The following is a 26,009-nucleotide window of genomic DNA, read 5'->3' on the forward strand; positions in this document are numbered from 1 at the left end:
ACAAGTGGGTGACGTCGCCCACATGTAGAGAATATCTGCCTGCTATCCCTGGAAGTGATCAGGCAGAGTACAGTACAGGGATTCAAACAGGGATTGGACGGATTCCTGAGGGATAAAGGGATCGTGGGATACTGAGAGAGGTGCTGGGATGTAATACAAGTATAGAAAACTAACCAGGTAATAAGTATGGAAACCCAACCAAGTTGTGAATGTGCAAGACCGGAGGATTAGGACTTCGATGGGAAGATAGGACTTCAATGGGAAACCAAGGTGGCAAGGGAGCCCCTTCTGGTGATTCAGACAGGTCGTGACCTGTTTGGGCCGCCGCGGGAGCGGACTGCTGGGCAGGATGGACCTATGGTCTGACCCGGCGGAGGCACTGCTTATGTTCTTATGTTCTTAACACCTGTTACTGTAAGTAACTGCTTTTTTCTTTAGCATTTTTTTTTTTTTGCCTTGTTTAGATTTCCTTTTATTTTCACATGCCTCCTTTTGGTCCTCTTAGGCCTGAGTAGCTGGACAGATTTCCTTTTGTTTAAAAATAAAAAATTGAGCCAGTTCATTTCGCTTTGGCTAATGTTTTTTTCCTAATATCTCTCAAACTCCCAGTGGTTTAAAAAAATTGTACTAGGTGCAGCAAGACCATTTTTCTGTGCTTCGTGTTCTAGGACCAGACCATAAAGCCTCTAATTGTTCTAAAATGCAGAAGAGGACTTTTTGGCGCTTCTAAGTCTGGTCCATCAACTTAAGTATTGGTCTTCCCTTACCTCCACTTTGGGTGTCAGTAGGGCCCTGTTGGACCAACCTGCATTGGATCCAACACCGAGGACACATCATGATTGAACATCGTCTTTGTTGTTACTGAGGGATCCTGATTTTGATACTTCTTCGGCCATTTATGCGTAGTTGCTTACCATAAATGATGCATTATTGATAGTATGATAGAAACTCAGTACCCTCTACCCCACCCAAATATCCATACCCTCTTGCAGTTATGGGCTATAGATTTTCCATGCTACTGAGTGCAGTCACAAGCTTAACTGTCGATTAGTGTCAATTAACTTCATTTATTTGGAGTTGGTTTGATGTCAATCAGTAGCCAATTTGCCAGTTTAAATCTTGTGCATAACTGGTGCTATTATATAACCTACACATGCAATTTTGTGCGCTGAGCTCAAAAATGTGCACAGGATTGTAGATTGAGGGGTTCAAAATCTTGAACAGAATTCCATTGTTACCGGCATTGGTATCTATTATACGAAGGCCAAGCCAACACCAAAAAGTCCAAGAGGACAAAGAACCCACGGGTATAAAACAGCGCAGAAGGAAGTGGGAACGGACAATGAACTGAAGATCACTGATGTAAAACCAACTTGTTTATTTCAGAAAAGGACACGAGCAAAAGCTGTAGACCCATATTTTTCTGTGACCTAGAACTGAGAAGAATCTAGAGATTGGTTGCTTTTTGCTTTGGTCGCTCATTGTTAATCTGTATTGTGGTTGACTTCAGGGGGCTAGCGTTCCCAGTGTAATCAGCTAATCGTCACTCTTACGACATCCTGTTATCCACAGTGCGTTGGCTGTCATGTATCAATATCGATCATTCTACTTGTCATATTAAGTTTGAAAGGTAGGAAGGCCAGCCAGGGAATCATTTAAAGTGAGTGATGTATCTTAATGGGCATCAGTTCAGTTAAAGTAATGTTCTTTTTCCTCTCATTCAGAATACTGTGAGACATCAGATCTACAGCATTATTACAAGAACTAAAGTTCTCTGACGCTCTAAATATTTAGGTAAGGGATTTTGGGTTTAGCTGGCACCTTTCTCAGAGGTTCATGGTCATCTTTAGGTTTTCAGGTTTCTTAAAAATTTGATATACCGACTTACAAATATCAAAGCGGTTATACAAAAAAGAAAATAAAAAATACACTAAAAACAGATTTCAATACAATAACAGGCATACAAACTGATTTATTGGTACGGATAGTAGGCAAATCATCTGAAGAAACAAGGCTATTGAAAGTATAAAACTTCCATAACACGTCCTTAGAAGGAAATTCGTTACCGTGAGCTAGAGAATGACACGGTGACAAAATCCATCACCGTTTCCATCCCTGCAGTTAACCATGGGAAATAATCCCATGTTATTCTTTAGTGTCTGTCTCAACCTCAGTCCTTCTACACCAGCATTCTTCAATGCAAGGCTTGAGGGTCAGTGGCTAGAAACCATCCCGTGTCATTCTTTAGCATCTATCTCAACCTCAGTCCTTCTACACCAGCATTCTTCAATGCAAGGCTTGAGGATCAGTGGCTGGAAACCATCCCGTGTCATTCTTTAGCGTCTATCTCAACCTCAGTCCTTCTATACCAGCATTCTTCAATGCAAGGCTTAAGGGTCAGTGGCTGGAAACCATCCCGTGTCATTCTTTAGCATCTATCTCAACCTCAGTCCTTCTACATCTTCAATTCAAAGCTTGAGGGTCACTGGCTGTGCCCATTTGTACTCCGATTCCTATGTGAGCCAAGAATAGGACAGTCAAGCCATTGTGACATCACTGATGATGTTGGCTCGTAGGCATTGGTGGAATAATGCATCAGTCCTACACCAGCATTCTTTAATGCAAGGCTTGAGGGTTAGTGAGTGGTTGGGCTCATTCGTACTCCGATTCTTCCCTCTGTCCTTAAAGAATGGCATGTAGATGGTTTCCCGTGGTTATCCATGGGGACAGGAACAGTGATGAATTTTGTCACCATGTCATTCTCTACCTTGAACATAGTTAAAATTGAGAGAGCTATGATTAGGAAGAGCCAGTGTGATTAAGCCCTTAATGGGGTGAGTTTTTAGGTGGGCCAGGGAGTTCAGGAGTGTGGCATTCAGGGTTAGTGATGGAGACATAAGTATCTTGCCTGATCAATAGTGGTCATGTAGGGGGGTGTGGGGAGGTAAATGAAAGGGGGCTTGACGAATATGAGATCAGTAGAAGACTCAGATTTGGATTTGTGTGTGTGCTTTGTTTTGCTAGAAGAACCAATGCCGTTTAGAAACGACCTTAGCTTATGTTGAACATAGAAACATAGAAGATGACGGCAGAAAAGGGCTACAGCCCATCAAGTCTGCCCACTCTGCTTACCCACCCCCTGTCTATGCCCCAATGACCCAATTTTCCTATCTCGACCCTCGTAGGGATCCCACATGGGTATCCCATTTATTCTTAGTCTGGCACGCTGTCTGCCTCGATCACCTGCACTGGAAGCTTGTTCCAATGATCAACCACTCTCTCTGTGAAGAAATACTTTCTGGTGTCGCCATGAAATTTTCCGCCCCTGAGTTTGAGCGGGTGCCCTCTTGTGGCCGAGGGTCCCTTGAGAAAGAAAATATCATCTTCCACTTCGACACGTCCCATAGGCATTTATTTTGTGTGCTTGCAAGTTTATGCTTTTTTTCCCCCCAATTTAGGTTTGCTGGATCATAACCACTTTTTTAGCCTCTTAGGCCCGACGGCATTCTTAATAGAATCACAGCTACTGAAAAATGTAGGCCAGGGTTTTAAAAGCCTACGTTACCGGTGCATATGTTTGATGGAGAATCACGCATAGCGGCACCTAAGGTCATATCTGCCCCTAATCACGCCTACTTTGATATTGGGCACCATGCGTGATTCTGGTGCCTACTTTTTAACGATTTTTTAAATTGCTTTTTAATGGCACAGTCAATTACCGTGCCAATTAACGCAATTAAGTTAGTAGGCAGTAGGGTACCATTTATAGAAGCCGGACCTTATTGGCTGCACATAAAGAAGGGAGTCCAAGCCATGGATATATATACGCGTCTGCTGCCCTATTTTTATGGAAGCTAATGGTTGACCTTTTCCATTCACCCAGGTTTTACTGCAGCCTCTCCCCCCAGACTCGTAAGTTGCTGTACCATTGTGTCGATTTAGCTACCACCTTAGCCTGGCAATGAAAAGGTGTTAAAATGTCTTGGGGGAGGGGGGGTTTGTGTCGACATTAGTTCATGTTGCCTGAAATTTACTACAAAAACCCAGCACTGAGGGAGGCTGGTGATTTTTAACTGATGAACCCATCGGAAACGGCCTTGAGGCACCCTGAAGCTGTTTGAAGGGTGGGTTATGCAGACGGGATGGACGTGACCCAAAGTCTTGCTGTCAGCCTGTCCTGCGACTGTAAATAGTAATTAATATTCCACAGCTGTGATGAGACTGGCTGATGGTGTCACCTCAAGGATGTCTGCTTACTTCTGGATTTCGGACCAGTGGAAGTCGAGATGAAAGGAGCCTGACAATGCCTCAGTTACAGTGTTGGGGCTAGTGGATAAATAATGATAACTAGGGGGTATTGGACTTTTTAGAAATATATCCCGAGTGTTACAAGTTGGAGATCGTTGTGGGTTAGGACATTGTGGGGGGGAATGTGTGTTTTTAAATCTGTTTTGTTACTTTTTGGCTCAGTATGTTCCTCTTCCTCCTCGTACTTCCACTGCAATCAGAACCATGGCTGGGATCTGCTGCAATGAACCTTTAGTAAGATTTATTAATGGCCTGGCATAAACAAATTATATTAGCATGGAATGACCAAACATTGGTGTAATACAACAGGTTTAATTTGCCTAATTGTTCTATCTTCATGTTTACTTTAATGGCAGTAATGTACATATTAAAACAGCACAATAGAAAATTTATAACAGACATATGATAAATGTCCGCTGAATACAAAGGATTTATCCCAGGACAAGCAGGCAGCATATTCTTAACGCATGGGTGACGTCACCGACGGAGCCCCGGTACGGACCTTTTTAACTAGAAAGTTCTAGTTGGCCGCACCGCGCATGCGCGAGCGCCTTCCCGCCCGACGGAGGAGTGCGTGGTCCCCAGTTTCTTCGTTTCCGCGGAGCGAAGAAGACGCATGTGTTTTCAACGGCTGTTGAAAAACTAATTTTTGCCTTCCCGCTCGCGTATTTTCTCACTTTTTTCCTATTTTTCTTATCGGATTCCCTTATTTTTGTTTAAAAAAAAAAAAAATCATCGGGTTTTCCTTATTTTTTCAGGCCGGCCCCGGCGGGGCCTGTTGCCACCATACAGGCCTCCGGATTCAATTTTGCGGAGGCCGTGTTTCCCTTCATGCCCCCTCAACCGGGTTTTAAGAAGTGCCAGCGGTGTGCACGCCCGATCTCCCTCACCGACCCACACAATTGGTGCCTCCAGTGTTTGGGTCCAGAGCATCGGGCTGACACCTGCACCCGCTGTGCTATGCTTAAAAAGCGTACTTTGAAAAATCGGCAGATCCAGCAAAATATTTTGTTTGGTACCGGATCTGCCATGGAACCGGCTGCGACGTCGACGGCACCACAAAAGTCGGCACCGACGACATCGACACCACCGGACCCTTCCTCGGGGTCGTTGGGCCCAGGTAAGCCGGCTAAGAAGCCTCCCACTTCCCTTGAGCGCCCTCCTGCCACGGTTGCGACACCGGCCCTCCCGGCACCGCACCGGCACCGCAAACGCTCTGCTCCGATCTCGGTGAGTGCCTCATCATCGGCCTCCTCATCGCCGGAGCGTAGAGCGGCACCTATGGTACCGAAGAAGAAAAAAGCGGTACCGGTGCCTCCCCTGGACGACCGCATCGCGGCCATACTCCAAACACAGTTACAGGAGCAGCTGCAACAACAGCTCCAACAACTGTTGCCGGCGTTGCTGGCACCGCACCTTCCGGTACAGGACCGGTCCGAGCCTCACACTGTCCCATCGGTGTCGACCCCCTCGGTACCGATTAATACTTCCATGCCGGTGCTCTTGGCAGAAACACCTACAGTACATACCCGTGATGCTGCCGACCCTGTCCGGTCCCAGGAACAACATCGGTCTTCCTCACCCGGTACCGCCTCGGTGCGCTCAGGCAAATCTCTTTCAAAGACCCGCCATGCCGAGCCCTCCACACCGATGTCCAAACGTACGCACCCCGACGTTAGGGACCCAGATTTGTGGGAAGACTCCCCTCACGGTACCGAGGAGGACGCTTCATCAACCGATGAAGAACCCTCCATGACCGACACCGTCTCAAAACCAGAGCAATCCTCTTTCTCCAAATTCCTTAGGGAGATGTCAGCAGCTCTTTCCATTCCCTTAGAGTCCGACTCTAAAAAGTCTCAGGCTTTCCTCGATGCCCTAGACTTTGAGCAACCTCCCAAAGAATTTCTGAAGTTGCCCGTCCACGACATCTTACGGGAAACTTTCTATAAAAACTGGGAAGCTCCCCTCACGGTTCCTGGAGCCCCTCGTAAATTGGATAGCTTGTACCGGGTTATTCCTATCCCAGGGTTTGACAAACCTCAATTACCCCACGAGTCCCTCCTGGTGGAATCTACTTTGAAAAAATCTCAGGGTTCCAGTGTATATGCCTCCACCCCTCCTGGCAGAGAGGGAAAAACCATGGATAAATTTGGTAAGCGCCTTTTCCAAAATGCCATGTTAGCCAGTAGAGCCAACAACTACACCTTCCACTTCTCCTTCTACATGAAACATCTGGTGCGACATCTACATTATGTTCACGTATTCGTGGACTTGCGCGTTTAAAAAATCGACCTTGTTTTCACTTTCAATCTCTGAAAATGGGCCACCTAGTCCAGGGAGTGAGTTGCAAGCAACGATTCAAAAAAAAAAAAAAAAGAAAGAAGCATGCATGCAACTCACTCCCTGGACACTAGGTGGCCCATTTTCAGAAGTGAAAGTGAAAGTGAAGGAGGTGGATTTTTAAACCCGCAGGCCCCACCTGGATGGAAGGCTCTTCTTGACCTCTGTGCTTTAGTCCTTGTTGGGATACAGTAAAGGTCAGAAGCGATTCAACCATTGCATGGGTCTCTTGGGCATTTGTTTAAACCTCTGGGTTATGAGCACAGTCTGTTTCTGTGCACTCCTCCTTTGCATTAGTAATAGCTCACCCTGTTCCCTAATTATTGTTTTAGGTAGAAAGAGTTCCTGGATATTTACATAAGCCGTTTCCAGCCAGCTAGAAAGGAGGCTTGACCAAATATGAGATCAGTGCAAAAAGCCCAAGCCTCGGAATTGGGTTGGTATATGTGTGTGCTTTATTTTGCTAGAAGAGCCAACGCCCTCCCTAAAACGGCTGTAGGCCATGTTGAACATGGACGTTTATTTATTTTAAAACCCCCTCCCCACCCCCAGTTTCTGATTTTGTTGGGCTGCTGAGCGCAACAAGGTTCTTTATTTTAACTCATTTTTGGGCGTCTTTTTTTGTTGTTGTTGTTGTTGTTCTTGTTTAAGATAAAGGTTCTAAAGCAGGGGTCTCGAAGTCCCTCCTTGAGGGCCGCAATCCAGTCGGGTTTTCAGGATTTCCCCAATGACTATGCATGAGATCTATGTGCATGCACTGCTTTCAATGCATATTCATTGGGGAAATCCTGAAAACCCGACTGGATTGCGGCCCTCAAGGAGGGACTTTGAGATCCCTGTTCTAAAGTGATGAACTCAAAACCACCATCTCGCGCTTCCCAAACTATTAACCTTACGTGTGTGAAGCACCTTTTTTTCAGATCAGTTTGCCGACTGTCTTGGCAAGTCTGAAGGCTAAGAACAGGTTAATTTGCTGCCCTTAAGCGGAAGTCAGGTGGGGATGGTGATGAGTCATGGGAGTGAAGTTGCTTTTAGGGTCCGGTTGGGCGGGATGGGAGTGGGGATGATGAAAAGGGCAGCTGTGGGAGGCAGACACAAGTTATCTTGTTTCCCTGTTGTGAGCAAAAGGGTGTGTTCTTAAGACATGCCACTGGTATTTTTCCTTCCACGGGCACCCAGTGCTTGAGAAATGTTTGTATGGAGCTTCCTTAAGGGGAGCATACACCGTAGCTCTTCTTCACTCTTTATCCTGTCCTTGCTAAGCTTTTTTTTAATCGCTTGCAGTTTAGCCACGGAAAGCATTTATTTTCAAAACTCGGCCTACCTGCTATAGAACTTTCGGTTCATAGATAACCCCGCGAAAGACAAAGGCGCGCGCCAAAGAAAATTACAGTTTTTAGGGGCTCTGACGGGGGTTTTTGTTGGGGAGCCCCCCCAGTTTACTTAATAGAGATCGCGCCGGCGTTGTGGGGGGCTTGGGGGGTTGTAACCCTCCACATTTTACTGTAAACTTAACTTTTTCCCTAAAAACAGGGAAAAGGTGAAGTTTTCAGTAAAATGTGGGGGGTCGCAAACCGGTGCACTCGTAAACTGAGGTACCACTGTAACTGCACATGATATATGCAGAACTTGTACTGTAATTATATTATGTACGTTTAACCTGTAACTCGTTCTGAGCTCCTGGGGGAGAAAGCGAGTTAAATAAACTGCTTTATATCAAGTCCATGACCCTCTACCCTTTCAAAGCACCAGATCAGTTAAAAAACCAAAACACAGAACGTCTGTAGATTTTACCTCTTGGTAAAACTAAGTAATAGTCATTCAGAGACCGAGTGCATAAGCTGGTACCTATTTGTAGTTGAATCTGGGTGCCCAGACGCCATTATATGGTTTACACTCGGTGCGCTGCATTTTGGTGCTTAACCTCTGGCGCACTTCATGCAGTTGACTCCTGTGCATTTTGGAGGGGGGCGGGCAGGAGGGACTTGACAGGAGAGGCAGATTACGCTGATATCCAGAGACATCCGTTTAAGTAAAACTGTGTAATAACTGTCCGTACACTGAGCCGTCGGACTTAAATAGTTTAGAAAAAAGTGTTCCCAAAACAAGCTGCTATCCTTGCGCGAGTCTGTACAGCTCGGCTCTGACCCAGCCTGTGCGAGGTCTTGGACACGTGCGTCATTGCCTCCCTGTGAATCACGCCACCTAACTGGATCATGCTAGATTGATGTGTACAGATAACACCATTTCTGCTCACCTCTGCAGTTATCCTCCTTTGCAAACCCTAGGTGCAGCTTCCAGCAGCGCAGCAGGACCTCGGACAGAGAGAGATCAATTTCCAGATCTCTCAAAGCACTGTAGTATCTATATTAGCAATATTGCAACACCTTTACTAAGTTTCTGCCCAAAACTATGCGGTTTGCTCTTTTCTTGGTGGTTTCACAAGCTTGTTGTCTTGTAGGTTTGGAGATGGCACGTCATATGAAAGCCTGAGCCCTGGCACAACTCATCACAGCATCTTGATGCTAAAATGTCTCGGAGCTGCTGTGCCATTCATTGACTAGGGGTGTGTGGGTAGATTTGTTTAGGTCCTTTATTTAAAAAAAACAAACAGTGCAAGGATAATCTGTTTTGCTTCCTGGTTCCTGCTCTGTGTAGAAAGAGCAGCTTGGCTATAAATCTCCTTTCTCCAGAAACAACTATCCCGCAAAGCTGAATCTTCAGCATGTGCCTAGAGAAATATTTTAAGCTCTCACTTCTCCTTAGATATTTTGTTTCCCCCATTTACATTCATATGGTATTTCATCCTGCTTTTCTATTACTTTTTCATAGGAAGATTGTATGTGAGATATAGTGTATTCCAGATAGTGTTGGATGTAGAGATATTAATTGTAGGTGTGAGATATATTTCTCTTCCATTGGAGGTGGTAGGGCTTAAAAATGTGTGGGATAAACGCAGAGGATTCCTGTACAGAAAGAGGATGGAATCGGAGCAAAGCTTAAACTTTAGCCCTTTAAATAGGGCACCGATGGGTAGGTACAGCGCTGCCTCTCTCGTTGGATAGACCACACGGATCTTTCTGCTATCATTTACCGTGTTCTATAATGTTTAAAATCAGCGGTTCCCGACCCTGTCCTAGAGGACCACCTGCCAGTCGGGTTTTTGGGATAACCCTAATGAATATGCATGACAGAGATTTGCATATATGGAGGTGACAGGCATGTAATTCTGCTCCATGCATATTCATTAGGTCTATCCTGAAAGCCTGACTGGCTGGTGGTCCTCCAGGAGAGGGTTGGGAACCCTGGTTTAAATCACTCGTGTCAACTTCATTTTACAAAAGGAGGCGAAGCAGGGGGGAGGGGGGGAATTCGCAAATGGTCGCTGAAATCTAGGTGCAAGGATGGTGGGTGCTAAGCACAAGCTCTGTGTGAGCTATTATGTGTAAAGTTGCATGCCCAAATTCTGATGATTACTTTTGCAACTGACCTTATTCTACAAGTTGTGTGCAAATTTTTCTAAGTAATGAATTACTTGGTAACTGGCCTTAGCAACCATTTATTAATTGTGGTCCTGATTAGCAGTTATGAGCGTAATTGGCCTTAGTTGATATTCTGTAGGTTGTGCAATTTCAAGGGGACGTTGACATGGGAGCGACATGGGCGGTTCGAGGCCCTTCAGCCACTTAAACGCATGGGTTAGAGCAGTGTTCTTCAACCACCGGTCCATGGACCGGTGCTGGTCCACAGCAATTTCTTGCCGGTCCACAGGGCCAGCACGTGCATCAGACCCAAAACAGTGTTCTTCAACCGCCGGTCCACGGTGCGATCGATGTGGCGTTATCTTCGAGCCAGCTCCCTCTTCCTCACTGATTCAGTGCACAAAGCCACGGGCAGCGGCTCCTACGGGCGTCCTGCGCCTGAACCGGAAGCCTTCTCTCTGACGTGTTCTTAATAAGATTACAGTATATAGAAACATAGAAACATAGAAGATGATGGCAGAAAAGGGCTACAGCCCATCAAGTCTGCCCACTCTGCTTACCCACCCCCTGTCTATGCCCTAATGACCCAATTTCCTTATCTTGACCCTCGTAGGGATCCCACATGGGTATCCCATTTATTCTTATAGTCTGGCACGCTGTCTGCCTCGATCACCTGCACTGGAAGCTTGTTCCAATGATCAACCACTCTCTCTGTGAAGAAATACTTTCTGGCGTCGCCATGAAATTTTCCGCCCCTGAGTTTGAGCGGGTGCCCTCTTGTGGCCGAGGGTCCCTTGAGAAAGAAAATATCATCTTCCACTTCGACACGTCCCGTGAGGTACTTAAATGTTTCGATCATGTCTCCCCTCTCCCTACGTTCCTCGAGAGTGTAGAGCTGCAATTTGTTCAGTCTCTCTTCGTACGAGAGACCCTTGAGCCCCGAGATCATCCTGGTGGCCGTCCGTTGAACCGATTCAATTCTGCGCACATCTTTACTGTAATGTGGCCTCCAGAATTGCACACAGTATATTGTGTATCTGTGAAAAATGAATGGAAAAAATAGTGTTACAATTAGTACTATTATGGGGGCGGGGTCTGGGGTGGAGATTGGGTAGAGATGGGCGGGGTCTGACCCACGACTTAGCCCCGTGTTCTTCAACCGCCGGTCCACAGAATAATTCTTTTATTTCTGCCGGTCCATAGGTGTAAAAAGGTTGAAAAAACACTGGGTTAGAGAATATAGCCTATGAACATAAGACTAGCCATACTGGGTCAGACCAGTGGTTCATCTAGCTCATTATCCTGTTTTCACAACATTGGCCAAACCAGGTCACAAGTACCTGGTAAAAACATTCCAGAACCCCAAAGAGTAAGCATGTTATTTAATGGGTAACAATGAATGCAACCATTAAATAACTTCCCTTTTGTTTTATTATTATACGTAGAAATATCTCACCTAAATGTATTTATACCTATTTAAATAAGTTTACTTTTCTTACCCAAATTATTGTATGTTTAAATGATATGTTAACTAAATTTTTGAACAATTTGTACATCGCCTAGAATTTTGAATAGGCGATAAATCAAACTATTTAATAAACTTGGAAACATTCCATGCGGAAACCCCAAAAAGTAAGTAACATTCCATGCTACCAATCCAGGACAAGCATTGGCTTCCCCCATGTCTGTCTCGGTAGCAGTAAGAATATCCATACTGGGTCAGTATCCTGTTTCCAAAAGTGGCCAATCCAGGTCACAATTTTTTTTATTTTAAGTTAGGACAGATATGGTGCGTCCTAACACACATCTGTGCCCATTAAAAGAGCTTCTGTTTGGCACGTTTTTAACACTACTGGGCCAATCAGTCTTAGGCCCTTCCCAGTGCATTCCAGGATGCACTGGAAAGGAGAAGGCCCACTATTTTGAAGAGGTGGGCCTGCCAGCAGGAGGGAGTGGGCATCCCTCCTGCCCATCTTTGATTTATAGGTGGGGGTTCGCAGGGGGACTCCGGCGACAAGAGGGAGCAGGCATCCCTCCTGCCGATCTTCAATTCAAAGGTGGGAGGGGGATTCACCGGGGGGGTGGGGGGGCTCCGGCGGCAGGAAGGAGTGGACTTACCTCCTGCCGATCTTCAGTTTAAAAGGTGGGGCTTCCCACCTGCCAATTTTCTTTCTTTAAAGTTCAGGGGGTTGTAGGTGAGGGGCGGCCAGCATAACCTTTTTTTAATGGGCATTATTCGTTCCCCAAACAGCTGAGTGGCAAGAGGCTGCTTTAGGGCTTCCCCTGCCAGCTCTGCGCATGGGTTAGTCGCTTTCTCCAACAACTGATCTGATGGGATTACGGGGGAGCTCCGCGAAACTCATTTGCATGCAAAATTGTTTCTGCATTGATCGCTGTTTTCAAATCGGACCATTTAACCGGCACCACCGCAACCCACAGGGTTTTAACGGTGATTATCCCAGGACAAGCAGGCAACATATTCTCACATGTGGGTGACGTCATCCACGGAGCCCCGACGCGGACAGCTTTTCAAGCAAACTTGATTGAAGTTTCAAGCTTGCTATGCTGCACCACGCATGTGCATGCCTTCTCCCTCCACTAGAGGGCACATCCCCACCTCGTGGTCCTCAGTTCTGTTTCTTCCGCGGAGCCAGAAGCCCTGTCGTGTTTTTGCTCCGTGTGTTTTTGCCTTCTGTCACTGCGGCTTGGTGGTTTTGCTTAGTCGCTGTATATTTTCTTGTTTTATTACCGTCTGCGTGTTGCAAATCGTAAAAAAAAAAAAAAATCGTTTCGGCACCGGGGGCTCCCGGTTGCCGCGGCCGCGGGACCTCGATCGTTCGCGGCCTTTTTGTTCTTTCATGTCCCGGCCTCTGTCGGGTTTCAAGAAGTGCACCCGGTGTGATCGGTTGCTATCGATCACCGATCCCCACCGGTGGTGCCTCCTCTGCTTGGGTGCTGATCACCCTACGGATTCCTGCCCCAGGTGTGCGACCTTCCAACCTGTTATGGTAAGTAACTGTGCTTTTTAGAGCATCCAGCTCTCTGTGTTTGTTTCCCAAAGCCACAGGGATGGAAAACGCCAACGCTTACTATGTTCTCAAGCTACTGTGGTCTGTGTTACGACTGCCATAAGTATTTGAGCACTCTTCACTGGCAGCCAGTTCAAATGTCTATGTGGGAGGAAATGAGATTGGGGAGCTGATGACTATCACAGATGAGTTCTCCTGTCATCCCTCGATGGATCTTTTAAGCGCCAGATCTGAGGTTTTATTGTTCATTTCTCACACACTTGCCTGACTTTTGCCGTCATCGAAACCTAATTTTGCTACTTCATAGGCTGTCATGAATGTGTTAGCAGGCTCGTAAATCTATCTTTAATTGAGCTGTGTTGATGGTGATTCAGGTCTTTATTGTTGTGTTTGTAAAGTTGTGACGCAGTGAGGTTGCTAGTGATCTGTGTCGTGTAAATTAACCTCTGTGAAGGGATCTGATCTTTGCTTTTGCTCTACCCCAGCTGTTCAGCATAGCGACCCACCTTCAGCCTGGCACCTTTTTATCTGGCATCTTATCTCCTCTAGCAGTTCTGCTTCTGCAAGAAAACTGAGCTGTTTTTAAAGCCTTTTCCCACTTCTTACCAGATAGATTCGATTTCTTTGACCTTTTCTGCATGAAGGGATAATTGTTGGAGGCAAAGCTGGATTTACGTATAAAAGTGGCCAAATGTGGACTTTACAACTGTTGCTCCAGATATTTACAAGGCAGTCCCCGGGTTAAGAACGAATTCCATTTTTTAAACCGTTCTTAAGTTGAATTTGTATGTAACTCGGATCCTAGTATTCTTCCCACCTTCTCCACCTCTTGCATCCCTTTCCGTCTACCATATATAACATTACTCCCTCTCATCTCTCTCTTCCTCATGTATCTCTACCTCATTCCTCTCCCACCACCATGTTCAATAATTCTCTCTCCCTATGACCAACAATTCTCCTCTTTCTTCATCTCCCTATGTGCACCATCTCTCTTTCCCTCTTATACCCAATTATCTTTCTATTCCCTCCCCCACCTCAGCATCTCTTTCCCTTACTCCCTCCATTCTTCCATCCTATGGCTCATTTCCCCTCCCTCCTTCCTTCCTTTGTCCAAAGTTTGTGACCCCCTTCCTCCATTCTGTGTCCCAAATTCATGCTGCCTCTCTCCTTCCTTCCTTTGTCCAAAGTTTGTGACCCCTCCCTCCATTCTGTGTCCCAAATTCATGCCGCCTTCCTCCTTCCTTCCTTTGTCCAAAGTTTGTGACCCCTCCCTCCATTCTGTGTCCCAAATTCATGCTGCCTCTCTCCTTCCTTCCTTTGTCCAAAGTTTGTGACCCCTCCCTCCATTCTGTGTCCCAAATTCATGCCGCCTTCCTCCTTCCTTCCTTTGTCCAAAGTTTGTGACCCCTCCCTCCATTCTGTGTCCCAAATTCATGCCGCCTCCCTCCTTCCTTCCTTTGTCCAAAGTTTGTGACCCCTCCCTCCATTCTGTGTCCCAAATTCATGCTACCTCTCTTCTTCCTTCCTTTGTCCAAAGTTTGTGACCCCTCCCTCCATTCTGTGTCCCAAATTCATGTCGCCTCCCTCCTTCCTTCCTTTGTCCAAAGTTTGTGACCCCTCCCTCCATTCTGTGTCCCAAATTCATGCCGCCTCCCTCCTTCCTTCCTTTGTCCAAAGTTTGTGACCCCTCCCTCCATTCTGTGTCCCAAATTCATGCCGCCTCCCTCCTTCCTTACTTCCTTTGTCCAAAGTTTGTGACCCCTCCCTCCATTCTGTGTCCCAAGTTCATGCCGCCTCCCTCCTTCCTTCCTTTGTCCAAAGTTTGTGACCCCTCACTCCATTCTGTGTCCCAAATTCATGCCACCTCCCTCCTTCCTTCCTTCCTTCCTTCCTTCCTTTGTCCAAAGTTTGTGCTCCCTCCTTCCTGAGTTTCATTGCGTCCCTCTCTCTTCCTCCTTTCCTCCCTCCATTCTGTGCCTTCTTCCCGCGGGTGTATAGCTTCTTCTGGTTGGCTCCTTCCAGCCGCAGTTGTTTCTCTGCACAAAGCCGCAGGCAGCTGCTCCTGTGCGCATCCAGCGGCTGAGCCGGAAGCCTTCCCTCTGACGACAGGCCTTAAGACAACACCCTCAAGCTGTGACAACAACATCAGAGCATCAAAATGAAACACACAAGCCAACCTAATGTACAAAATCGAAGCAATACATATAAAAAAAACCAAACCCATGACTGATTGCTTACCTTTTTGATGTCAAATCACTGAAAGCCATTCCTAACCACAAATAAAATAACTACGCAAATGTTACCAATAATGTTTGTAAACAAGCAAAGAATCAAATGTTGCAGGATTAAATAAGTACCGACTCAGAATAAAACAACAGCTTATTGGCATATTTTCATTGACGGCATTTTTTTGTTCAGGTTCTTTGTTCAAATTTCAAATATATTAATCTATTAGAACTAATTTTGTAATTAAAAAAATTACGTTTTTGTGATTAAATTTCTTTTAGATTTACTATCGACAGTTGCAGTCGGGCAGTAGAAAAATAGTCATCGAAGGTTTGATGCTGACTCAACATCCCCTGGCAACAGTTGAAATTTTGCACCCTTTTTGTTAACTTTGCTGTTCTACAAGTCTTGAAGCCAGAGTGTTTCTTATTCCGTATGTAATGGGGAGTAGAAGACGGGGCCAAAGTGTGTCTGAGGCTGGCGTGTAAGGGAGAATCGGCAGAATTAGAGCAATGTGATGTCACCCTGCACTTTTGTATGGCAGCCATTGGGACCTGAAGGAAATAGCACTCCCCCTCCCCCCCCCATTCTCCTGGTTGTCATCTTTACTGGCAACCGATGTTCCCATGTGTGAGTTAGTCCTCTCCATCCTAATACCAATCCAGTTAAATCTGAAAGATAAGTGCGAGTTCAATTTGTACACTTTGGTTTTGACTTTGTAGCTTTCGATGCAGGTAGTTTTTCATATGTGTATTGGGGTGGTAACATTTTGGAAACTTAGGTGCCAGCCAAAATTAACATTCAGTGCAAAAAATCATTCTTTCCATTTGCTTTGTTGTGTCTTGTTTATTTGGTTTTCTTGATGCCTCTTGTGCTCCGGTTTTTGGTTTCCATTACAACTAGAATCTAAGGCCAGGGATCAAGCATGATGACCTTCACAGGTGGCCAATGATTTTTCGCGACTTCCCAGCTCAAGTTTTCTGTAGCAGTAATCTTCACATTCTGCAGTCCCAGATCCAACCACTAGAGGTTACCATTGCACAGTGGTTGGACTAACTCGTTCCTGGGTGTGACTGCTACTTGCCTAGAGGTAGAAGTACATCAGAAGCAGAAAACCTATGAGGGAATATGTGGGACCGTTAGAGACTGAATGAATTATTTGCTTTAGTCTTTATGGAAGAAGGTATTAAGAGATCTACCTGAACCGGAAATGGTTTTCAATGGTGATGATACAGAGGAACTGAAAGAAACCTTGGTGAACCTGGAAGACGTACTAAGCAAAATTGACAAGATAAAAAGTGATAAATCGCCTGGACCGGACGGTATACATCCCAGGGTACTGAAAAACTTGGACATGAAATTGCTGATCTGCTGTTAGTGATCTGTAACATGTCATTAAAATCATCTATAGGACCTGAAGCTTGGAGGGTGGCCAATGTTATGCCAATTTTTTAAAAAAGGGTCCCAGGGAAGATCTGGGAAATTGCAGACTGGTAAGCCTGACTTCAGTGCTGGACAAAATAGTGGAACACATAGACAAATGTGAGCATGGGTTCAACCAAGGGAAGCCTTGCCTCATCAATTTGCTCAACTCCTTTAAAAGTGTTCATAAAGACATGAATAAAGGTGAACCGGTTGATGTAGTGTATCTAGATTTTTAGAAAGCTTTTGACAAAATTCCTCATGAGAGGCTCCTGAGAAAATTAAAGAGTCATGGGATAGGTGGCAAAGTTCAGTTGTGGATTAGGAATTGGTTATCGGATAGAAAACAGAGGGTAGGGTTAAAGGGACATTTTTCTCAATGGAGGAGAGTAAATAGTGGAGTGCCACAGGGACATGTTCTGGGACTGGTGCTATTTAACTTATTTATAAATGATCTGGAAATTGGAACAAGTGAAGTGATTAAATTGGCAGATGATTCTAAACTGTTCAAGGTTGTTAAAATGCATGCAGACTTCGAAAACTTGCAGGTAGACCTTAGGAAATTGGAAGACTTGCCATCCAAATGGCAGATGAAATTTAATACGGACAAATGCAATGATGCATATTGGGAAGAATAACCCAAATCATAGTTATCAGATACAAGGGTCCTTCTTGGGGGTCGGTGCACAAGAAAAAGATCTGGGTGTCATTGTAGATAATACGTTGAAACCTTCCACCCAATGTGCAGCGAGGGCCAATAAAGCAAACAAGATGGCTAGGAATTATTAAAAAAGGGATGGTAAATAAGACTAAGAATGTTATAATGCCTCTGTATCGCTGCATGGTGCGACCTTACCTTGAGTATTCTGGTTGCCTTTTCTCAAAAAAAATATAGCGGAACTAGAAAAGGGTCAAAGAAGAGCGACCAAGATGATAAAGGGGATGGAACTCCTCTTATATGAGGAAAGACTAAAAAAGTTAGGGCTCTTCATCTTGAAAGAGACGGCTAAGGGGAGACAGGATTGAAGTCTACAAAATCCTGAATGAAGTAGAGCGGGTACAAGTGAATCGATTTTCTATGCCATCAAAAAGAGGTTAGTGAATTGGTGTCGGAGGAAAAAGGGGTCACAAACCAATCGGTACACGATCGAGCCCATAATTTTATGTCTTTTTCTTTGTCTGCGCTTAATCTTTTCCCTATTTTCTTCACCTCTTTATTACCATCACACCTTTTAAATATTTGCAAGCACTTTTCACCTACTTCCTGGTGTCATATTGTAGAGCATGGGAGTCAGCAGGAGCTTTCCAGACATTTTAAACACATCCTCATTGTAGGAATGAAATAACCATTAGACTGCACCTTCTCGTCTTCTGTATTATCTAAAAACTAGTGTTTAAGCCTGTTACATTAACGGGTGCTAGAATATATGTCTGTCTGTCTTTCTTACTTTCTGTGTCTCTCCCTGCCCCTGTCTCTCTCTTCCTTTCTTTCTGTCTCTCTCCCTGCCTGCTGTCTTTTTGTGTTTCTGTCTTTCGTTCTAATGCGCTGCCTGCCTGCCTGTCTTTCTGTCTCTCCATGGCCCCCTTCTGTCTCCCCTCCCCCAAAGCAAACCAAGATTGCTCCCAGGCCCCCTTTCCCTCTCCGTCCCCTCCACTTCCCTGTGCAGCAGCAAATGGTTTATTGCTGAGAACTTCCTGGAGGATATTGTGGTGGAGTGTGGCTTGTTTTCCCTCTAGGGGGCGCTCTTGCTTTAGGAATATGCTTCCTGTATGGAAGAGGCTTTGCCAAGCTTGGGACGGTGAAGGTTCTCTTGAGGTAAGCTTGATACTCAATTGCAGAACTATCGGAAGGTGAGGGTGGAGCAGGCCTGTTCTCTTCAAAAGCTTCCAGTTTTGAAAGCCAGGGTTTTTTGGGGGGTTTTTTAATTGGTTCAATCACAATGTAAAATATATCACTAAAATATTGTGCTTCTTCCTTTCCCTGGACTTTATAATCCCAGTAAACCTTTTGATCTTTTTAAAGGTTTGTCGATGTATCGCACAATGTGATTTAACATTTCTCCTTGGTCCATAATCTGTGCCTAGTGATAACATGCTCTTTAGTGAGTTCCTGTGGTATCTATGGGCTGTGTTTTGTTTCCAGACCCAGTTTTTCACTTTTCTGTTCCAGACAGTGGACAGATTTCTAGCCCTCCATTTTGAGTGTTTAAGCCAGCAGAAAGTGCCAGTTCAACCCTAACAGGCAAGCAAGTGTGTCTTAAGGTGTTTCTGGATCTCTTGGTATCCCTGATGTCATCATGTTCTCATTTATTCCCTCGGGTTTCAGCATCAAATGGTGGATTTCCTGGAGGTTGGCTAGGGTGCAGGAACGGAACCGGAGTTGCTCTTTTTGAAACTAGGCAGGTATGGGTACATCGCCTCTTAAAGGCTGGAGATGAACAGAGCCGTAGGAAATGCTTTTGCAAAGTCAGATGCTAAAAGTGCGTGTGGCAGAACTACGGATTGACTTGTACCATATGTTGAGAGTTGGCCGGTACCATGTCATGGAAGAGTTTGTAAGCTATTGCTAGGCCTTTGAACATACATCGTTTGTCAATTGGCAGCCAGTGGGCAGTGCACAGCACCAGGGTGATCGGATCCAGCTGATTTTGTCAGAGCAGCAGCTCTGCAGTGTTCATTTTTCCACAAACCACTAGCCACATACCGTACACACACGAGACTGTTCCTTGAGAGGATCTCTATTCAATTTTAGGGCCTCAACTCATCTCTCTTTGTAACATAGTAGATGACAGCAGATAAAGACCCAAATGATCCATCATTAGGCTAGGAAAATCCCAAAGAGACCCAAGGTTCCATGCTATCTATCCCAGGGATAGCAGTGGCTTTCCCTATTTCTATCTCAACAGCACACTTGACTTTTCCTCTGAGTACTTGTCCAAACCTTTTTTTTTTTTAAACCCAGATACACTAACTACTGTTACCATGTCCTCTACGGACGAGTTCCAGAGCTTAACTTTTCATTGAGTGATGAAATGTTTCTTCCCTAGTTTTAGTACTTTTTGAAAGAATAGTCAATCGATTCACGTTCTACACCACTCGGTATTTTGTAGACCTCTATCACATCCCCGCTCAGCCATCTTTCTCTTCCAAACTGAAGAGCCCTAACTTCTTAAGCCTCACCTCATAGGAGAGGACTTAAGAATAGTCATACTGGGTCAGACCGATGGTCCATCTAGCCCAGTATCTAATCTAATCTAATCCTTAGGTTTGTATCTCGCATCATCTCCACGTTCGTAGAGCTCGACGCGGTTTACAGTAGGAGAAATAGGAAGGAACTACAACAGAGGGTTAGAGGTAGAAGTGGGAAGAAAATTTAGAGGACTTGGGATGCCAAGATATAAGAATTTCCTTGATTCCTAAGTTGGAGGGAGACTTACATTTTTTGAGAAAAGCCAGGTTTTCAGATGTTTGCGGAAAACTTGGAGAGAGCTCAAGTTCCGATGAGGGGAGGTAAGGTTGTTCCAGAGCTCAGTGATTTTGAAGTGGAGGGAGGTCCCTAGCTTTCCTGTGTGGGAAATGCCTTTTAGCGAGGGGAAGGATAGTTTTAATTTGTGGGAGGATCTGGTGGTATTAGGGTTTGAGGAATTCCAAGAAAGAGGGATAAAGGGAGGGAGGATACCATATAGGATTTTGAAAGTTAAACAGGCGCATTTATAGTGGACCCTGGCGATTATCGGAAGCCAGTGGAGCTTGGCCAGGAGCGGGGAGACATGGTTAAATTTACTTTTAGCGAAGATGAGCTTGGCCGCGGCATTCTGAATCCGTTGGAGTCTGTGGAGGTTTTTCTTAATGAGGCTTAAGTAGATAGAGTTGCAATAGTCCAATCTGGAGAGTATCCTGTCCCCTTTCAACCTTTTCTAATTTCACTACATGTTCCAATACTCGAGGCTCATTCAGATCCAAAAGAGCCCGGGCACAGGTTGCTGCTTCCTCGTATATCATTTTAAGGCCTAACCCATGCCTCAAATAGGATTGTAAATGGGTACTTTTATTTGAGAAGTTTAATCCTCCTGGTTTGGCTTGTCAAGAGTTTTGGTTGCCCCTGTGGGTTTATTTTCTTAATGAGATGTTTAAAAAAAATTATTTGTATGCCAGCTTTTATGTGGATTACAAGGGGTATATTCTATGTATTGTACTTTGCTTGAGCATAATGTTTGATACATTGTGAAATGTATTTGTTTGTTAATTGTACACTGCTTTGGTTTAAAGCAGTATATACATTTTTAAATAAATAAATAAGCTAACTGATAACAACCAAGCCAATACAATGGGAGAAGAGTTTGCAATATGTAGGAAACCAAAGGGGCTAGTCTCTAGAGCAGGGGTGTCAAAGTCTTTCCTCGAGGGTCAATCCAGTTGGGTTTTCAGGATTTCTCCAATGAATATGCATGAGATCTAGTAGCATCCAATGAAAGCAGTGCATGCAAATGATCTCATGCATATTCATTGGGGAAATCCTGAAAACCATTGCGGCCCTCGAGGAGGGACTTTGACACCCCTGCCATGGACAAAGGTGGGGTAAAGCACACACCCCTTTTGCAAATCCTTGCACTTGCTATGGGAGGAAATGCTGTATTAAATACTGTTGAGCTCACAGAGGTGGGTGTGTGAAAGGCTTTTGTTTCAGCTGTCACTGGTTGGGTACAGGACAAGCCCAGATCATCAAAAGGCCTGAGGAGGTGTTGCTTCATCTTGTGCAGGGGCTGCAATCCAGTTGGGTTTTCAGGATTTCCCCAAGGAATATGCATGAGTTCTATTAGCATCTAATGAAAGCAGTGCATGCAAATGATCTCATGCATATTCATTGGGGAAATCCTGAAAACCCGACTGGATTGCGGCCCTTGAGGAGGGGCTTTGAGACCTCTGCTTTAGTCTATGGCAAGGGTGTCAAAAGTCCCTCCTCAAGAGCTGTAATCCAGTTGGGTTTTCAGGATTTCTCCAATGAATATGCATGAGATCTAGTAGCATCCAATGAAAGCAGTGCATGCAAATTCCTTGGACCGGATTGTGGCCCTCCAGGAGGGACTTTGTAGGCAGTTTGTCGCCTAGAGCGCAAGTCCTCTAGGAGCTGGAGCCGCCTACCGCGATGACGAGCAACGAAGGGGTGGGGGGGGGGGTTCCTGCCTCGCCCTCGCCCTCTGGGTTTCTTGCAGAGAGCGCCAGGTGCCTTTAAAAGTGCACGGCCAGGCTGCCTTCCCTCCCCCTCCCTCCCTCCCTCGTAGGCTGTTCCCATGAGGCACTTCCCTGAAAGCGTAGCTCGAGCAGGAGCAGGAGCAGCACCTGCGCGCGCGCTCTCTCTCTCTCTCTCTGTCTCGCGCCCACGATCGGCGCGCTCTCACGCCCGGCACGGGGGGGCTTGCGGGCTGGCCCAAAGCAGCAGCGAATCGGGCGGCCGCTGGCGCGAGCCAGATAAGAAGAGAGGGGGCGGCGCGAGGGCATGGCACGCGCCGCTGTCCGGGGGCTGGGCGGGCGGGCGCGAGGGCACCAGCCCGAGGGCCGTTGAAAGCGGCTCTGGCTGGGGGGGGGGGGGGGGTTTGTGACATCTCGACTGATGCTTTTAACCAACGTGACTCGTTTGAAAAAAGGGTCACTTTTTTTTTTTTTGGGGGGGGGGGGGGTTTGCAATTCGCCCTCCCCACCCGGCGGCTTGGACCACCCTCCGCTCTCGCCTGCTTTTTAACTTTAGCGGAGAGAGATGCCGGCGCTAGGCCCCGACTGGAGTTTCCCCCGTTCTGCCTGAGCTCGCCCTCTCCAACCTGCTGCCCTTATTTCTCTCCCCCCCTCTCTTCATAATGATCTCCCCCTTCAAGCACGTGCGAAGTGCTGTGGGACGCAACTAAAGGTTGCTGGGGAGGGGGGGACTGTTGAGTGCTTTCTGAGACCCTGTGAAGCCAGACTCTGTCTTTGCTCTCAGTTCGTGTGTGCTTGTTTTTTGTTTTTAATTCTTTCAGAGGGTGTTTGTGGCCTGGTCCACAAGTGATTTTTTTTTTTTTTTACTTGGGATCTTTTCAGACTTCATCTTGATGGCCACCGCTGAAGACTTCCGATGGGCTTAAGTTTTTTCCTGCTAAAGGATTAAGTATATTAAGGAAATTTTTAATTTTTTGCAACAAGAAAAGTGGGAGAACATGAGCCATGGAATTGAGGTGACCAACCAGAGTCCCAGCAAGAGCAAAGGGTCCAAAATGACCGCCCTGCAGAAACTGGAAAACTTTGCTGTGCGGATCTTTCGGGGGCCCCGGAGCCCGGCACCGACAGAAGGCGATGCCGCCGGACCCCCGGGCACGGAGCCCGTGTACGAATCTGAGCATCTCGCTGCCTGGAACACAGAGAGTGAGTAAACTTTGCCAACATGTGTAAATGATCCCATCGGCGCTGGGGATGGGGAGGGTCTAAGTTTTCTGACCCCTGCGGGTGCTGCCAGTTCTGCATATTTATTTCACTTTGTGCCTTGCTGCTAATCCTCATCTTCTGGCTCTTACGGTACGAGAAATGTAGCTCGGTGAACGGACCTTTGCGTTTAGCTGCAGGAGAATCCCTGGATGTTCTGGAACCCATTAGTTCGTGTCACGCTTTGTGATGTCATAGTTCCATGACCCACAATGCGCTTAACCTCTACTTACTTCAAGGGCTGCAGTGGCATTCCAGGTGTAATAGCTTGAAAGAATTTCGCTAATAATGATTTGGCAGTAAACAATGGTAATTAAAAAAGGCCAGAAGAATTCTTCCATACTTTCCCCCCCCCCCCCCTCTGGTTCTCCGTCACCTTGCAGTCCTTAGCTCTGTTCCATATCTCCCTCTTAATCCTTTCTGCCATTCCCTCCCATCTCCCTCTCCCTTCTTTCCCTTTATTATTCTGTCTTTGCTTGGGAATAGATAGGGCTTTTATAGGTAGTGGAATGAAACATATTTCAGCGGGCTAATGTTAGCATGTCCAAGGATGAACTTTCTGAACTTATTTCTGATTGTGGACCTCAGGGCTGTGGAATCTCAGGAGATGGTCCAGATACCCCAGCCTGTTTTATTGCCATTGCTCTGTCTGCTCTATGAGTGGGACAGGTGTGAGCTGTAACTCCTGAAGCCTTTTGGAAACATAAGAACAGTCAGACTGACGGTCCATTTAGCCCAGTATCCTGCTCCAAACCGTGGCCAATCCAGGTCGCAAATCTCTTGGAAGAATCCCGGAGAGCGACGGGATTCCATGTGGTCAAACCTAGGGACCAGAAGTGGTTTTCCCCAGGTCTGTTCTAACACCAGATTACGGACTCTCTTCCAGGAATTTGTCCAAACCTTTTTTTTTTAAATGCAACTATGTTAACTGCTTGTTACCATGTCCTCTGGCAATGAGTTCCAGTTTGACTGAGAGAAATAAGAAGGTCCCCCCCCCCCTAGAGAATAACAGTGACAAAACGTTCCCCCGTGCCCACAGATAACTGCGGGAAACCATCCACATGTTATTCTTTAAGGAGAGAGGGAAGAATCATCGTGTGAATGGGCCCAGCCAGTGCTGGTGTAGAAGGACTGAGGTCGCGATAGACACTAAAGAACGGCACGGGATAGTTTCCTGCAGTTATCCGCAGGGACTGGAATGGTGATAAATTCTGTCAACTTGTCATTCTCCCTGTGGCCAGCAGGATTGAAACCTGCACAGGGAGACCCCCAGTGGACTTCATCTTAACCACTCAGCCACTTGTAATTTATAGCTAAAGAGACATACTTTTGTGATGATAAATATACAGAGGGCCTCAAAATAGGACCTGGCGGGCCGCATGGTACTATTTTGAGGCCCTCTGTATGTTTATTACAATATTATTATTAAGACTTGGCCAAAGGAAAAGATTTATAAACTACAAGGAGTTCTACCTCATGCAAAATTTTTGTTTCTTTAATAAGACGTTAACTATTTATTTCTGAGGCCCTCTTAAGTACCTACAAATCCAAAATGTGACCCTGCAGAGGGTTTGAGTTTGAGACCACTGTTGTAGAGGAAGCTCGAGCTGATGGGAAGGGAGAGAGAAAAGCACATTTGGGAAGGAAGAGGATGAAATAAGTGCACCGAAGTGACAATGTATGTAAAAACATGAACCTCCGGGGGGGGGGGGGGGGGGAGTATGGTATTTACTTTTTAAAACAGAAACATTGCCTGTAATAAACAGAATTAACCATATGCGTCTTTGAGTCCTGCAGAAGTAGCCCCAGATTTTTAGCAAATCAGCCCCAAGGTCTCATTGGTACCTTTGCTGCTGCGTTTATCTCCTCCGTGGGCTGCCTCTGGGGAGGGGGGGGGGGTCTTTGATTATTCCCTTCCAGTTTCAGAATGCCAGTGTGGCTTCGTGACACTCTGCTTCCTGGCGTTATAGACTCTGGTGAGATTTCTGAGCTGGGAAGAAGCAACCGTATTTACGTAGAATGGCATTTTTGACATGAAAATTGCTAAACCACCGTGGCTTCTGTCAACCACATGATGGGTATCAATTTTGAGCTGGATAAATAGCTGGCTTTTGAGTTCAACCTTTCCCAAACCCAATCTGCGGCCCTAGAGTCTACGTACTCTGAGCTCCTTTTTACAAAGCAGTGCTACCAGTTAGCAAGTGCTGAATGCAAAGAAGCCCGTGGGAACTGAAAGGTAAATTCTGTAAAAAGCGGCCAAAAGTTAGCCGCCAAATTAGGCCCTGTTCAGCGCGATTCAAGTAAAATTGGGGGCTGTTTAATGAATCACGCTGCGCGGAACCTTTTTTGGAGGCGCCCAAGGAATAGGCCAGCTCTAGACACAACTAAAAGTTAGGCGCAGGGATTCAGCAATAAGGCGGCCTAACGTAGCCACGCCCACGTCCAACGTGCATAGCGCCTGTTTTTTTTTTTAAGGCTGCCTAAATTTTTATTGCTGAATCGCTCTTTCTTGATAAGCGCCTAAATTTTAATTATTGCCGATTAAAAAGCTTAATTGAGCTCGTTAGTCAATTTAGATAGGCGCCTGCCTAGTTTCATTAGGTGCCGGTTACAGAATTAGGGCCCGAATGCTGCTAATCGGTAGCACCGCTTTGTAAAATGATTTATTTACACCCCCCCCCTTTTATAAAACCATAGCGTGTTTTGTTTTGTTTTTAGCGCTGGCCACGGTAACTTCTCCAACGCTCATATG

General features: G+C 45.8%; 1 protein-coding gene across 3 annotated transcripts in view; it reads left to right on the forward strand.

Moving 5' to 3' along the window:
* The window catches only part of PRKACA (protein kinase cAMP-activated catalytic subunit alpha), an 89,464-nt gene that overhangs the window by 10,962 nt on the left and 52,493 nt on the right, over window positions 1–26,009 (forward strand). For 2 of the 3 annotated variants that reach the window (XM_033924156.1, XM_033924158.1), the window contains exon 1: window positions 22,880–23,200. The exons of the other annotated variant lie outside the window; for it this stretch is intronic. In XM_033924156.1, the coding sequence (XP_033780047.1) occupies window positions 22,996–23,200 (205 nt within the window). In that variant the 5' untranslated portion in view covers window positions 22,880–22,995. Of the gene's footprint in view, window positions 1–22,879; window positions 23,201–26,009 lie in introns of those variants that run through there. 3 annotated transcript variants of the gene reach the window in all.

The sequence above is a fragment of the Geotrypetes seraphini genome, chromosome 16, assembly GCF_902459505.1.
Source record: "Geotrypetes seraphini chromosome 16, aGeoSer1.1, whole genome shotgun sequence".
Classification (NCBI taxonomy): domain Eukaryota; kingdom Metazoa; phylum Chordata; class Amphibia; order Gymnophiona; family Dermophiidae; genus Geotrypetes; species Geotrypetes seraphini.